The 13510-nt window shown below is 37.8% G+C and overlaps 1 protein-coding gene across 2 annotated transcripts in view; it reads right to left on the bottom strand.

Annotated features, from left to right (window-relative positions):
- The window catches only part of LOC117323384 (1-phosphatidylinositol 4,5-bisphosphate phosphodiesterase beta-1-like), a 100081-nt gene that overhangs the window by 63759 nt on the left and 22812 nt on the right, over positions 1-13510 (bottom strand). For both annotated transcript variants that reach the window (XM_033878568.1, XM_033878569.1), the window contains exon 2: positions 3056-3133. In XM_033878568.1, the coding sequence (XP_033734459.1) occupies positions 3056-3133 (78 nt within the window). The remainder of the gene's footprint in view (positions 1-3055; positions 3134-13510) is intronic.

The following is a 13510-nucleotide window of genomic DNA, read 5'->3' as shown; positions in this document are numbered from 1 at the left end:
TAAATACATATATTAAAAAGATTTTGTCATGATGATCTCAAATCTTGACAATAAAGTTCCTCAAATGTCTCTGTGTGTTTATTTTTTGGTTAAGTATATATACATAGAGATGTTGGCCATAAAGAATGATACAGGTATTGAAAATTTGAAAAAATAAAGAGTGGTTCTAATATCAGTCATGGCTTATTTACCTGTTAAATCTTTACAATTCATCAAGTAAATAAAGTCGTATATAGTTTATACAATGTAAAATGGCAGCCATAATAGAGAGACGTACACCAGTTCAGAATAGAAAGCCGTAGTGTAGAAGCATAGTTATCATCATATACAAAGTCATTGGTCTGAAAACATGTAGTCTACATAAATATTCAGGCCACAGAGAAAATGGTCTCAAAATAAGTGGCCTGAAAGTAATTGTCTCAAATATAATCAAATTGGTCTTTAACTTGTTGTCTGAAATCAGTCACTGAACCAGATAGTCGAATGGTCTGCATTGACAGAAACCCATGAGTCTCTGCTCTTGTCGAGTCTTTTTGGTAAAACGATGGCCATGGTCTAAAGATGTTGGTCCAAAGTCTATCATGGAATGATCTTCTAAATCACAAATCAATTTGTCTGAAAATGTGTGGCCTGCATTTATAAATCTGTCAAAAGGATGTCACTGCACATATTCAATGACCTTACTGGTCAAAAATAAGGGCTGCCAAGTCTGGCCTAGTTAGGTATTACAAGTTTTTCAACACCTCTTAATTGAAAATTCAGAATTTTCATGATTTGATAAAGACAAGCAGGATGTATCAGAAATAAAAAAAGAAAAGTATTTATGTAGAGAAATAAATTCCTCACTAAAGAATTACAGAATAAATGCAAACTTCAAAAAAACGTTTGAATTTAGTCAAAAAACGTTCTCAGGTAAATGTTTTTGTGACATACAGTAATTTACCCGGACCTGAAGATGTGCTGAGGTCAAACATCAGCTGATGAGATTTTCTTGGAGAACTGGTGTTATTCAGTATTACTGGTAGCTAGGGTGTTTCCCATAAATACACCAGACATGTTGTAATTTATAATGTCAAATTGAAGGAAGTCTGATTAAATATTAGGTTTCTGTGTTTATGTATTTTTCCTGGCTCTTCCAGACAACAAACCTCAGTCCAAAAAAAAACAAATAAATTTATATTGAGACAATAACACAGAATTGAATGCAAGTACATTATATATACAACAAATATCAATTTCTGAGGTTTTTCTTTTTCTACTTTTTCAGAAGAGATTTTCCCTTTTTTTTTCTTTCACTTTTTTTTTAAATTTTAAATTTTTATTTTTGCCATATAAATTAATTCTGGATATATATTAAGACAGTCATTGAAAGAAGAGAGCTGCATTGTAGTTTTATTTTTTATTTCATTGATCAATATACTTTTGATCAGTACCTAGTGAGAACTTCAGAGCAGAATGTCAGAATTCTTGGTAAAGTGTTCATAAATACGTTTGATCAGTATATAGTGCTTCACACTTCAATTCTATATCTCACTCAAATATAGGAAACATCAGATAGTCTGAAATCATTTTGTAACGAAGCTTGTAAACAGAGTAGAACATAAACAAGTTTTATCAAGAATTTGAGCCCCCACTAAAGATCATATCTAGTTGCCTTACGAAATCGTACAATGCATTTATGTTGACTGTCAGCTCTCTACAACAAAGGTTTTCATTCAAGGCTAGACTTTAGAGAAAGGGCTTTGATTGGCTGCCTGGGCCCTGTGTTAGAATCCAATCTAGGATATTAACATCTGGTGTTCAAATTGCCGAGAACCAAACACATCAATTCTATAGAATAACACAGTAGATACAAACAACTACATGAGTATAAATGCTGTAGATGACAAATTTCCTCATTTTATCTCGTCCAAAAGCATTTATAAAGCCTGAAATGAATTCCGAAGTAATTATTTCTTCATGAAACTCTAGAAATCAATTTGAAACATAACAGAAGAATATTTTTTCCTCATTCCAAATGAAATTGAAAGGAAAAACCCTCCCTTACATTACGACAACTGAATGGTCACTTAAATTGATTTCAACAGATGCCTGGATCTTCGTTGATGTGTGATAAATTCATTTTACTGTTTCCACAATGCAGCATATGTCTGCACTCTGTATATTTGGTTGTAAGAGCTGTCCCCATCTATGTCAACATATATCTCTCCCTAACCAATGTATTTTCCTTCATCTTGTCTGTCTCAATAAAATCTTCCACTTGATAGTCATAATTTTACGATAAGATAATTTCTTGATTCAAGCAATTAAAGGTACCAAGATCTGACATTCTGACCCTAAATTACAAAATTATTTAATTTAATTTTGTTTTCGTTCACAAAAATTTCAATGATCAAAGTGTTTTCCAAAATTTGTTTTTGGTGAATAGTTAATCCATAATATTTGTTGAATACAACTATAGTTTGAGATCTAAGCCTACTGTAAAAAGCATGTATAAAGTATACACGTGTCTTTAATCCATGATATAATATATAAATATAGATACTGTATATATAACCATATATTTTAATTTCCACAATATGACCAGCAATTTTATATGTAATCACCATATTAGCTGTTTTACTAATATATCGGTTGTCACCTCCCACGGATATACCTAGAATATGATTACTTGTATATATATATCGGCTCTTTCACACTATCGCCTCCTATCTGCCTACACAGAGTGATTATTTACAGATCTAGATTCGTCACAATGGTAGCCAGTTATGAGAACCGAAGACACCTTCAATTGGATACAAGCTATATAGTGTTACGGCCATTTGCTGTCGAGCGTGTGTATGTCATGTCAACTCAATCGTCAAAATAAATCAGTAATTTTAATAGATTCATCAAAATAAACAAGCACAAGGATTCACATTTTTTTTTACACATTCATTTTTCTCCTTTAACTCTGTATCATAACAAATTAAAGATAAACCCAAGAGGATAGGAGAATATTTGTACATTAAATGTCTACCCACTGGTAGATAGAATAAAACGTCCCCTACAATACCTTATTTTGATCCTTCCAGTACAGGATGTAGCCCTTCGGGTCCACCTTGAGGGTGACCGGGGTTCCAATCGTAGAGCTCTGAAAAATACAAATTCAAAGTTCAAAAACAAAATCGTAGAGCTCTGAAAAATTCAAATTCAAAAGTTCAAAAACAATTAAGAACTATTGCAAAAAAACAGAACATTGTACATCAGGCTATCCAAAATTTGAATATTGTTTTAGATTGTAACATGAAACTTTGCCAAAAAAGATCCTTCCATAATTATATATGTTGATACAGAGCAAACTATAAAGGCCAGAAATTGATGATTTTACGAGTTCATCCCTATGTACAGCAGAAAATTGTCATTTGAGGTTGAAATCATGCTTTCAGGTACAATATACTTCCAAAATCCTGTCTAAACAGATGATTTCTTTTGTAGACCTTGAGAGGTATATGTGACAATAAAAAGTGTTTCTCAGTGACTGTAAAGATTGTCTCCAACAAAGGCACAACCTGATATGATCATTGTACAGTTACATGTAGCCATTTTTGTCTGTACTTCAGAGACATCATTGTTTGCATGGGCTTAAAACTATAACCAAAAGATTAATTTATTAATATTGATTTCTTGTCAATTATAATTGCAGCAAAAAGATAAATTCTCCTTTCTCATGTTTTCTATCAAATAAGATTGCTAAATCTTATTTTAATTTCCATCATTTTTCAAACTTGGAAGCATTTATTTCTGAGATGTATTGTATTTAATATTTTTGATTTTTTTAGCCTAGACGTTTTGATAAATGTACATGCAAGTGTAGTGCACTTTCTGGTCTCCGGGAGATCGGTTCATCCCAAATACACAAATGAGACAGGCAGTTCTTGGTATTCTAAACGTACACAAAGTTTATTCTTGGAACTCCACAATTCAGACATTTTCAAAGCCTGGGGTCTCTTAGACCCACCATTTACAACGCTATTCAGTTTTTGCATGCTCCAATGAAATTCCTTTGTTTCTGACGTTAAATGAGAGTAAAATCAATAAGAATGTTGCCTGTCCTAGCCATATTCTACGCTTCTTGTATACCCCACAGTGTATCATTGAGAAGAAATGCTTCCTGCTTATGTAACCTTACAGGACACCAAAACAGATACAGGAGGCAGTCTGTTTATTATTAATGTGTACACTGTTCCTCTGTAAACGATGGAAACCTATTCAAATTGAGATCTGGATTTTCCTATCGGCTGTGTTTATAATTCAACTTAAAACTTATTACACTACAATGCAACAATTGAAGCAGTGCATATGTTCTGAATGCTGGCTGTTTTATGAATCCCCAGGGTACTGCTCGTTTGGAAAGGAGTTTTGAGGCAGAAAACTCTCTCTCCCAGCCACTGAAACCAGGAGAACAGTATGAGTAGCACAGAAGCTTCTACAAACTTACAACCACACAAGTCCCATGTCGATATTGTCACAACTTCCTTCTTATGTTTCATACTATGAACTTCAGTGAAGACACCAAGTTAAATGTGTTCTACACCAAGCGAAGACATAAGGGTATTTTAACCTTGGATTCAATTCAAGACACAACAATGCCTATGGCAATCATTAATGGTATATTTGAGAATATATGACGGTTCAATAAAGAGAAGACCTCTACTGCAGAAATCAATTGAAAACCCAGCTCTTTCAACTACAGTAGTATCAAGTTTAAACAAATGCAAAGTAAGGACAATATGAAGTTGAACAGAGTATGGATCCATCACATATTTTGCATATAAAGTAGCGCCAGTATGCAGGAGTTATTTCTGCACAGGTCTGTGCCAACAGCAGTCTTCGATAAGACACACACCAGCAATTACCAAGTTATGCAATGGACACACAGAGTCAATGACATAAGGATATCACAGACACACATTTCTATACACAATTCAGAACTAAATGTCACAAATACTGCATAACAAAATAATTATCAATGTCCAGACACAAATTAATATGCTTTAGAACTAAATGTCATATATCTGCTTATAGCAATCAATATCGATACTGAAACACAAATTTTCGTACACCTGAGAACTGAATGTTCACAACTACAACTTATAGAAATGATTATCAATATGCAAGTTCACAATGCTTAGCCATCTAGACTCCTAATACCCAATCCGAGGATAATTATACGGACAGAGTATTAAACCAGTGGTCCGAGTAGACATGGAATCATATACCAATACCATATTCATTCCTGTAATAAGACCCAGGGGGTCAACACATCAAATCCAACTGAAGGTAGCAGATCAAGGCAACAAAGTATCCATATCAGTACACAGTGGGCATACACCAAAATATTAAAGCTGCTAGTTTTTGTTTGTTTGTTTGTTGTGACCACTGCCTTGTGACTGTTTTGTGTTTTGCTGGAAGAAAACATTTTTGACTTTTTTGCAATTGAGGACATTTGTATGGTGCTTCACCAGTACAGATGTGTGGTGTGTCACCAGTACAGATGTGTGTTGTGTGTGTCACCAGTACAGATGTGTGGTGTGTCACCAGTATAGATGTGTGCGGTGTCACCAGTATAGATGTGTGTGTGGTGTGTCACCAGTACAGATGTGTGTGGTGTGTCACCAGTACAGATGTGTGTTGTGTGTGTCACCAGTACAGATGTGTGTGGTGTGTGTCACCAGTACAGATGTGTGGTGTGTCACCAGTATAGATGTGTGCGGTGTCACCAGTATAGATGTGTGTGTGGTGTGTCACCAGTACAGATGTGTGGTGTGTCACCAGTACAGATGTGTGTGGTGTGTCACCAGTACAGATGTGTGGTGTGTGTCACCAGTACAGATGTGTGTGGTGTGTCACCAGTACAGATGTGTGTGGTGTGTGTCACCAGTACAGATGTGTGTGGTGTGTGTCACCAGTACAGATGTGTGTGGTGCCACCAGTACAGATGTGTGTGGTGCCACCAGTACAGATGTGTGGTGTGCCACCAGTACAGATGATGTGTGTGGTGTCACCAGTACAGATGTGTGTGGTGTCACCAGTACAGATGTGTGTGGTGTCACCAGTACAGATGTGTGGTGTGTCACCAGTACAGATGTGTGGTGTGTCACCAGTACAGATGTGTGTGGTGTGCCACCAGTACAGATGTGTGTGGTGTGTGTCACCAGTACAGATGTGTGTGGTGTGTCACCAGTACAGATGTGTGTGGTGTGTCACCAGTACAGATGTGTGTGGTGTGTCTCCAGTAGATGTGTGTGGTGTGTCACCAGTACAGTTGTGTGTGGTGTGTCACCAGTACAGATGTGTGGTGTGTCACCAGTACAGATGTGTGGTGTGTCACCAGTACAGATGTGTGTGGTGTGTCACCAGTACAGATGTGTGTGTGGTGTGTCACCAGTACAGATGTATGTGTGGTGTGCCACCAGTACAGATGTGTGTGGTGTGTGTCACCAGTAGATGTGTGTGGTGTCACAAGTACAGATGTGTGTGGTGTCACCAGTACAGATGTGTGTGGTGTGTGTCACCAGTACAGATGTGTGTGGTGTGCCACCAGTACAGATGTGTGTGGTGTGTGTCACCAGTACAGATGTGTGTGGTGTCACCAGTATAGATGTGTGTGTGGTGTGTCACCAGTACAGATGTGTGGTGTGTCACCAGTATAGATGTGTGTGTGGTGTGTCACCAGTACAGATGTGTGTGGTGTGTGTCACCAGTACAGATGTGTGGTGTGTCACCAGTACAGATGTGTGTGGTGTGTGTCACCAGTACAGATGTGTGGTGTGTCACCAGTACAGATGTGTGTGGTGTGTGTCACCAGTACAGATGTGTGGTGTGTGTCACCAGTACAGATGTGTGGTGTGTCACCAGTACAGATGTGTGTGGTGTCACCAGTACAGATGTGTGTGTGGTGTGTCACCAGTACAGATGTGTGTGGTGTGTCACCAGTACAGATGTGTGGTGTGTGTCACCAGTACAGATGTGTGGTGTGTCACCAGTACAGATGTGTGTGGTGTGTGTCACCAGTACAGATGTGTGGTGTGTCACCAGTACAGATGTGTGTGGTGTGTGTCACCAGTACAGATGTGTGTGTGGTGTGTCACCAGTATAGATGTGTGTGTGGTGTGTCACCAGTACAGATGTGTGTGGTGTCACCAGTACAGATGTGTGTGGTGTGTCACCAGTACAGATGTGTGTGGTGTCACCAGTACAGATGTGTGTGGTGTGTGTCACCAGTACAGATGTGTGGTGTGTCACCAGTACAGATGTGTGGTGTGTCACCAGTACAGATGTGTGTGGTGTCACCAGTACAGATGTGTGGTGTGTCACCAGTATAGATGTGTGTGTGGTGTGTCACCAGTACAGATGTGTGGTGTGTCACCAGTACAGATGTGTGGTGTGTCACCAGTACAGATGTGTGTGGTGTCACCAGTACAGATGTGTGTGGTGTCACCAGTACAGATGTGTGTGGTATGTCACCAGTACAGATGTGTGTGGTGTGTGTCACCAGTACAGATGTGTGGTGTGTCACCAGTACAGATGTGTGTGGTGTGTGTCACCAGTACAGATGTGTGTGGTGTGTCACCAGTACAGATGTGTGTGGTGTGTCACCAGTACAGATGTGTGGTGTGTCACCAGTACAGATGTGTGTGGTGTCACCAGTACAGATGTGTGTGGTGCCACCAGTATAGATGTTTTGTTGGATCTGCTGGTCTGATCCATACAATACTGGTTGTATTCAGTGAGTGTAATGGTCCATACATCAGGACCAATGCCAGTGACAGCCAGATAACTAGCTCTGGCTTATTGGGGATGCCATCACAGGTCTACCCAGACCTCTGATGAGCTTCAGTGGTATCTACAACATCCACTTTTACTCACTGACCACCAGTCTGGTATGAGATTGCTTTCTCTGCAACCATGAATCTACACAGGAATAACACAACATAATCATCCGACCTTTAACAATTCACCATCAATCTGTTAAGAACTACTTACATCATTCCTATAGATATAGTCCCTGGCAAATATGGACATAAGTAGTTCCAGGCTGTTACGATTGATAGAGTTACTTGTAAATAATTGGATATTGTCCCCTGTAACTATAGATATTGCCCCTTATAACTATGGATATTGTCCCCTGTAACTATAGATATTGCCCCCTTAAATATGGATACTGTCCCCTGTTAATATTGATATTGTCCCCTGTAACTATGGATATTGCCCCCTTAACTATGGATATTGTCCCCTGTAACTATAGATATTGCCCCCTGTAACTATGGATAAATATTGTCACCTGTAACTATGGATATTATCTCCTGTAACTATAGATATTGCCCCCTTAACTATGGATATTGTCCCCTGTAACTATAGATATTGCCCCCTTAACTATGGATACTGTCCCCTGTTAATATTGATATTGTCCCCTGTAACTATGGACAAATATTGTCACCTGTAACTATGGATATAGTCCCTGTAACTATGGATATTGTCCCCTGTTAATATGGATACTGTCCCCTGTTAATATGGATACTGTCCTCTGTAACTATGGATACTGCCCCCTGTCAATATGGATACTGTCCTCTGTAACTATGGATACTGTCCCCTGTTAATATGGATACTGTCCTCTGTAACTATGGATATTGTCACCTGTTAATATGGATACTGTCCCCTGTTAATATGGATACTGTCCTCTGTAACTATGGATACTGTCCCCTGTCAATATGGATACTGTCCTCTGTAACTATGGATACTGTCCCCTGTTAATATGGATACTGTCCTCTGTAACTATGGATATTGTCCCCTGTTAATATGGATACTGTCCTGTTTTAATATGGATACTGTCCTCTGTAACTATGGATATTGTCCCCTGTTAATATGGATATTGTCCTCTGTTAATATGGATACTGTCCTCTGTTAATATGGATACTGTCCTCTGTAACTATGGATACTGCCCCCTGTTAATATGGATACTGTCCCCTGTTAATATGGATACTGTCCTCTATAACTATGGATACTGCCCCCTGTTAATATGGTTACTGTCCCCTGTTAATATGGATACTGTCCCCTGTAACTATGGATACTGCCCCCTGTTAATATGGACACTGTCCCCTGTAACTATGGATACTGTCCCCTGTAACTATGGATACTGCCCCCTGTAACTATGGATACTGCCCCCTGTTAATATGGACACTGTCCTCTGTAACTATGGATATTGTCCCCTGTAACTATAGATACTGTCCCCTGTAACTATGGATACTGTCCCCTGTAACTATGGATACTGCCCCCTGTTAATATGGACACTGTCCTCTGTAACTATGGATATTGTCCCCTGTAACTATAGATACTGTCCCCTGTAACTATGGATACTGTCCCCTGTAACTATGGATACTGCCCCCTGTTAATATGGACACTGTCCTCTGTAACTATGGATACTGTCCCCTGTAACTATGGATACTGTCTCTTGTTAATATGGACACTGTCCTCTGTAACTATAAAGAACTATCTCCAGTAACCAGAGATAAATCCTCAGTAAACAGACACATTTGGTCTGAAGTACCTTTAATAGTCTGTCTGCCCTAACACAGTAACACTGTACACAGAGGTGGCCGGTCTGGTGCCTCACCAGATAATCAATCATCTACCTTGGCTTGACACATAATCAAAGTGATGCTCTCAAACTCTCTATCAACTCATCACCTATAATTATAACAGTGCCTATGGAATTAGTGCCAAATATACTATTTTTAGTAGAAACAAGTTATTGATGTGGTCTTTTAGCACTAACAAAATGATGTGTTCTATACCTATCTACCATTACTAACTGTATTTACCACCCTACGTCCTATAACTGTCTCAGCATCGGTATCCAGTTTTTTATGTGAACAACATTTGATAACTCATTTTTCAGTCTTAAACTCATCAACAGGTTACTATTATGACTCTTGGACTTGTAGATTTTATCACAGCTGATTCATTCAACCCTGAAAATAACTTTATTTAAAATGAGAACATATATATATATATATGACAGCCCTCCATTCCAGCACTAACCACAGGACATAACTGCTATGTAATGACTGTCAGTACATCGAGATATATACATCTGTGTCTACTGTAGATAGGTACCTGGTATAAATATCCATATATGTTGAAGACAGATGTGAAATTTCAAGAAATAATTTAATATCAATATTTTGAATTTACTGAAAATTAATGAGTTATCAGCAGTCCAAGTCAATGTGAGAAAAAAAATGACCAAGATACCACTGAAGTAGGACAGCAGCTCTATAGATATAGTGCTCTAGATCTGAGGAACAAGATATCACACTGCCATCGTACTGTCACAGGAAATTATCAGACAAGATTACTCTCAGTCAATAAACACAGATATTCTTATCTCTATAATAAACATATAAGCTCTCCTAAATAAACAGGCATTGATGCGTGTGTATACAAAATTACAATCACTTTTAAAAGCTATGAGGCTGTCCTCATGGATATATACAGCCCAGCAATAAAACTGATGACTATTTATATTTCAAAATCAATACTAAGTTGTATAGAAGTGTTAAGTGACAGAAATGAGATTCCCTCTAGAATAGTTTGTATTGGCTTTTAAACAAGATATAAAAAATTCTCAATATTTTTAGATACAGAATTACTTCAATGACTTTTGGGACTCTGATATTTGAGCCGGCCTGGTCATATGCTTTTCCTGTGGGACTCACCCTTGAAAGTATCTACATTTGGAAATGGTGCTCTGGATTCTCTGAATACAAATACTTTACAAACTTTACTGTCTGGTAGATCGGGATGTATTTTATTTTTAAGCCCATAGTTCTGTGTCCAAACGTAGATGTCCAAATCTGGGTATTGACAACCAGAGTATCTCCGGGCTGTCCTTCCAGGTGTCTCCATCTCACCAATCAATGTCTGACCCACTTATCAGTTACACCCTCCCTTTGTTTACCTTTAGAAGGGCCCTGTGGCAGTGTGTTACACACGAGTATATCCTGTTGATCACGATCTTAACATACAGTTACCTCCCTTACCTGGATCCTCCCCGTAACCTGACCCGACCATAACAATAACTTAAATTAGCTGCTACTATATGTAGAATCACGAAAACTTTTTCCCAGTGTATACATAAACCTGAAGGTCATAGCAATTTAACTGAAATAAACAACTTCATGGGAAAAAAGCCCTGTGGCTAACTCAAACAAGATCAGGCCAAGATAGCCAGTGTCTCTCTCATGTGCATTTTATGTGACAATATTTGTCACAATAATGATGAAATCTAATTATATTTTTGTATATCATAAATGCAAGTTACTTATACTAGGCTCAAGATTCCATTATTTTCAAAATTTAAAATGGGCCATGATTGAGTTGGGTGGGGTGGGGGTGTTCCATTATTTTTAGAATTGGCCGTGATTGAGTTGGGGGGAGAGGGGGGAGAGAGAAAGCAAAATATGGAAATGTTTACTATTTCCTCTGCCTGCGCTAAAAGAAGACTTTTGGCATAAAAAACATAGTACATCAACCAAAGCAACATCATGCACACCCAACTTTCATTTCTCAAGATCTAATTGCTTGAGTTAAATTTTGAAGATTTTTTTTACAAATGGTCTCATTGAAATAGATCAAGGTCATTTATATAAGGAAACTTACATGGTACTTAATCGAAAGTCACTTGACAATACCATTACCCAAGGTCTTCTGTAACTGTAGTTTCTTAGGATATTTAACAGTTTTCTAAAATAATTTACATATTTTTGTTACAGAGTTATCTCCCTTAAAAAATCATCCTTAAAATCCCTGTGATTTGTGTAATAAACTTTTACGAAATTTTAATTGTGGAATAATTCAGAAGCAATGGATACTTAGTGACATACTGCATGTATCCCAATGTACATTTACCTGCAGCATGATAATTAAATACAAATATTTTACATGCCTCTGTAATAACTTAATACGTAGCATTCCTATGATAAGGATATATGTATGCATGTCAGAGCCAACTAATTACTAAATGTCCTTAAAGCCTAATGCTAGGATATTATTCCTTCTTACGCCTTAAACATGAAATTATCTGCCAATGAAAAACTCGGCCCTGGTAACATTACACATAGCAAATGTCAGAAATATTACATATCCATATAGCCTTAACACTGGAGACAACTAGTGTTATGAAGCACGGGACCAAACTTCTTGTGTTGAATATCTCGTGTTTTGAATATGACATCCATCGTCACAGACATAAGATATGACTGTCATCGCAGTGATCCCGTAATGCGATCAGGAGTGTTGTAATGTGCAGTTTGTACAGCCGATTGTGCAGCATGACATGCACATCCACCCAAGCTGACGTAATAGCTTTGTAGCACCTATATAAATCTGTTTCAAGCTCTCTATCGATGCCCTGGTTGTGCAATTGACATGGAATCCAGCTCAATCTCCTTCTATAGAGGACACTGCCCCGCCCATGATCTATATTGATGAGAGGTGATTAACTTCTATAACACGTACATCGGCTAATTAGCTTTGGTGTACAAACATGTCCGACAAGTCAACCAGGTGTTGCTGTAGAAACGTAAGAAGATTGTCCATATTCAGGTGCCGCAGAGTCTTGTAATGATAACAATGTTGTCTTAACACCATATTTACAAAACCATAATATACCTTTTACAACTGAAAAAAATTAAGAGGCTGCGATACAGCTGTTGGTTGAGGTCTAGGTATTCAATATATTTACAATACGTAACGAAACATGCTATATAAGCACAACTTAAAAAAGGGGTTTTTTTGCACAGGAAATAATTAAGCTAAGGGTGATGCTAGCCCTGGGCAAATAAGGATTTTCCTCAATGAAAGGTGATTGCGAACATTATGATAATCTTTGAAAACGTTGAAATCCAACATTCAGTTAATCCCTGCAATATATACTGTGTAACTTGTCACATATAGCTTTTAGGTTTTATTTTGTTTAACATCCTATTAATTTTATTTTGTTTAACGTCTTATTAACAGCCAGGGTCATTTAAGGACATACCAGGTTTTGGAGGTGGAAGGAAAGCCGAAGTAACTAAAGGATAGCTGGTGTACCCAGAGAAAAACCAACAACCTACAGTCAGTACCTGGCTACTGCATGCCCTTTGTGGGTTTTCGAACTTGCGACCAAGAGGTTCAGGGCTTAGTGATAATGAGTCGAGACACCCACTAGCTAGGCCACTGCAGCCCCAGGTTGTGTGTGATAAAACTTATGTAACTGTTTTAACTGAACAATGTTTCCAACAGAAATTTACTTATTTGATAATTTCATAATTTTTTTTTTTTTTTTCAAATCTGCAAGGTCAAATTTACATGAAAACAAACTTCTTTTATATATCACAAAATTACTGTTTTTTACTGAGAAAGTGAGAACCATGTATAATTTCCAACAATGTGAGAAATGTGAGCTGGTCATCCATTAACATGT

The sequence above is a fragment of the Pecten maximus genome, chromosome 3, assembly GCF_902652985.1.
Source record: "Pecten maximus chromosome 3, xPecMax1.1, whole genome shotgun sequence".
Classification (NCBI taxonomy): Eukaryota; Metazoa; Mollusca; class Bivalvia; order Pectinida; family Pectinidae; genus Pecten; species Pecten maximus.
Note: the sequence above shows the minus strand (reverse complement) of the source record. Positions and strands in the feature narration are given on the sequence as shown.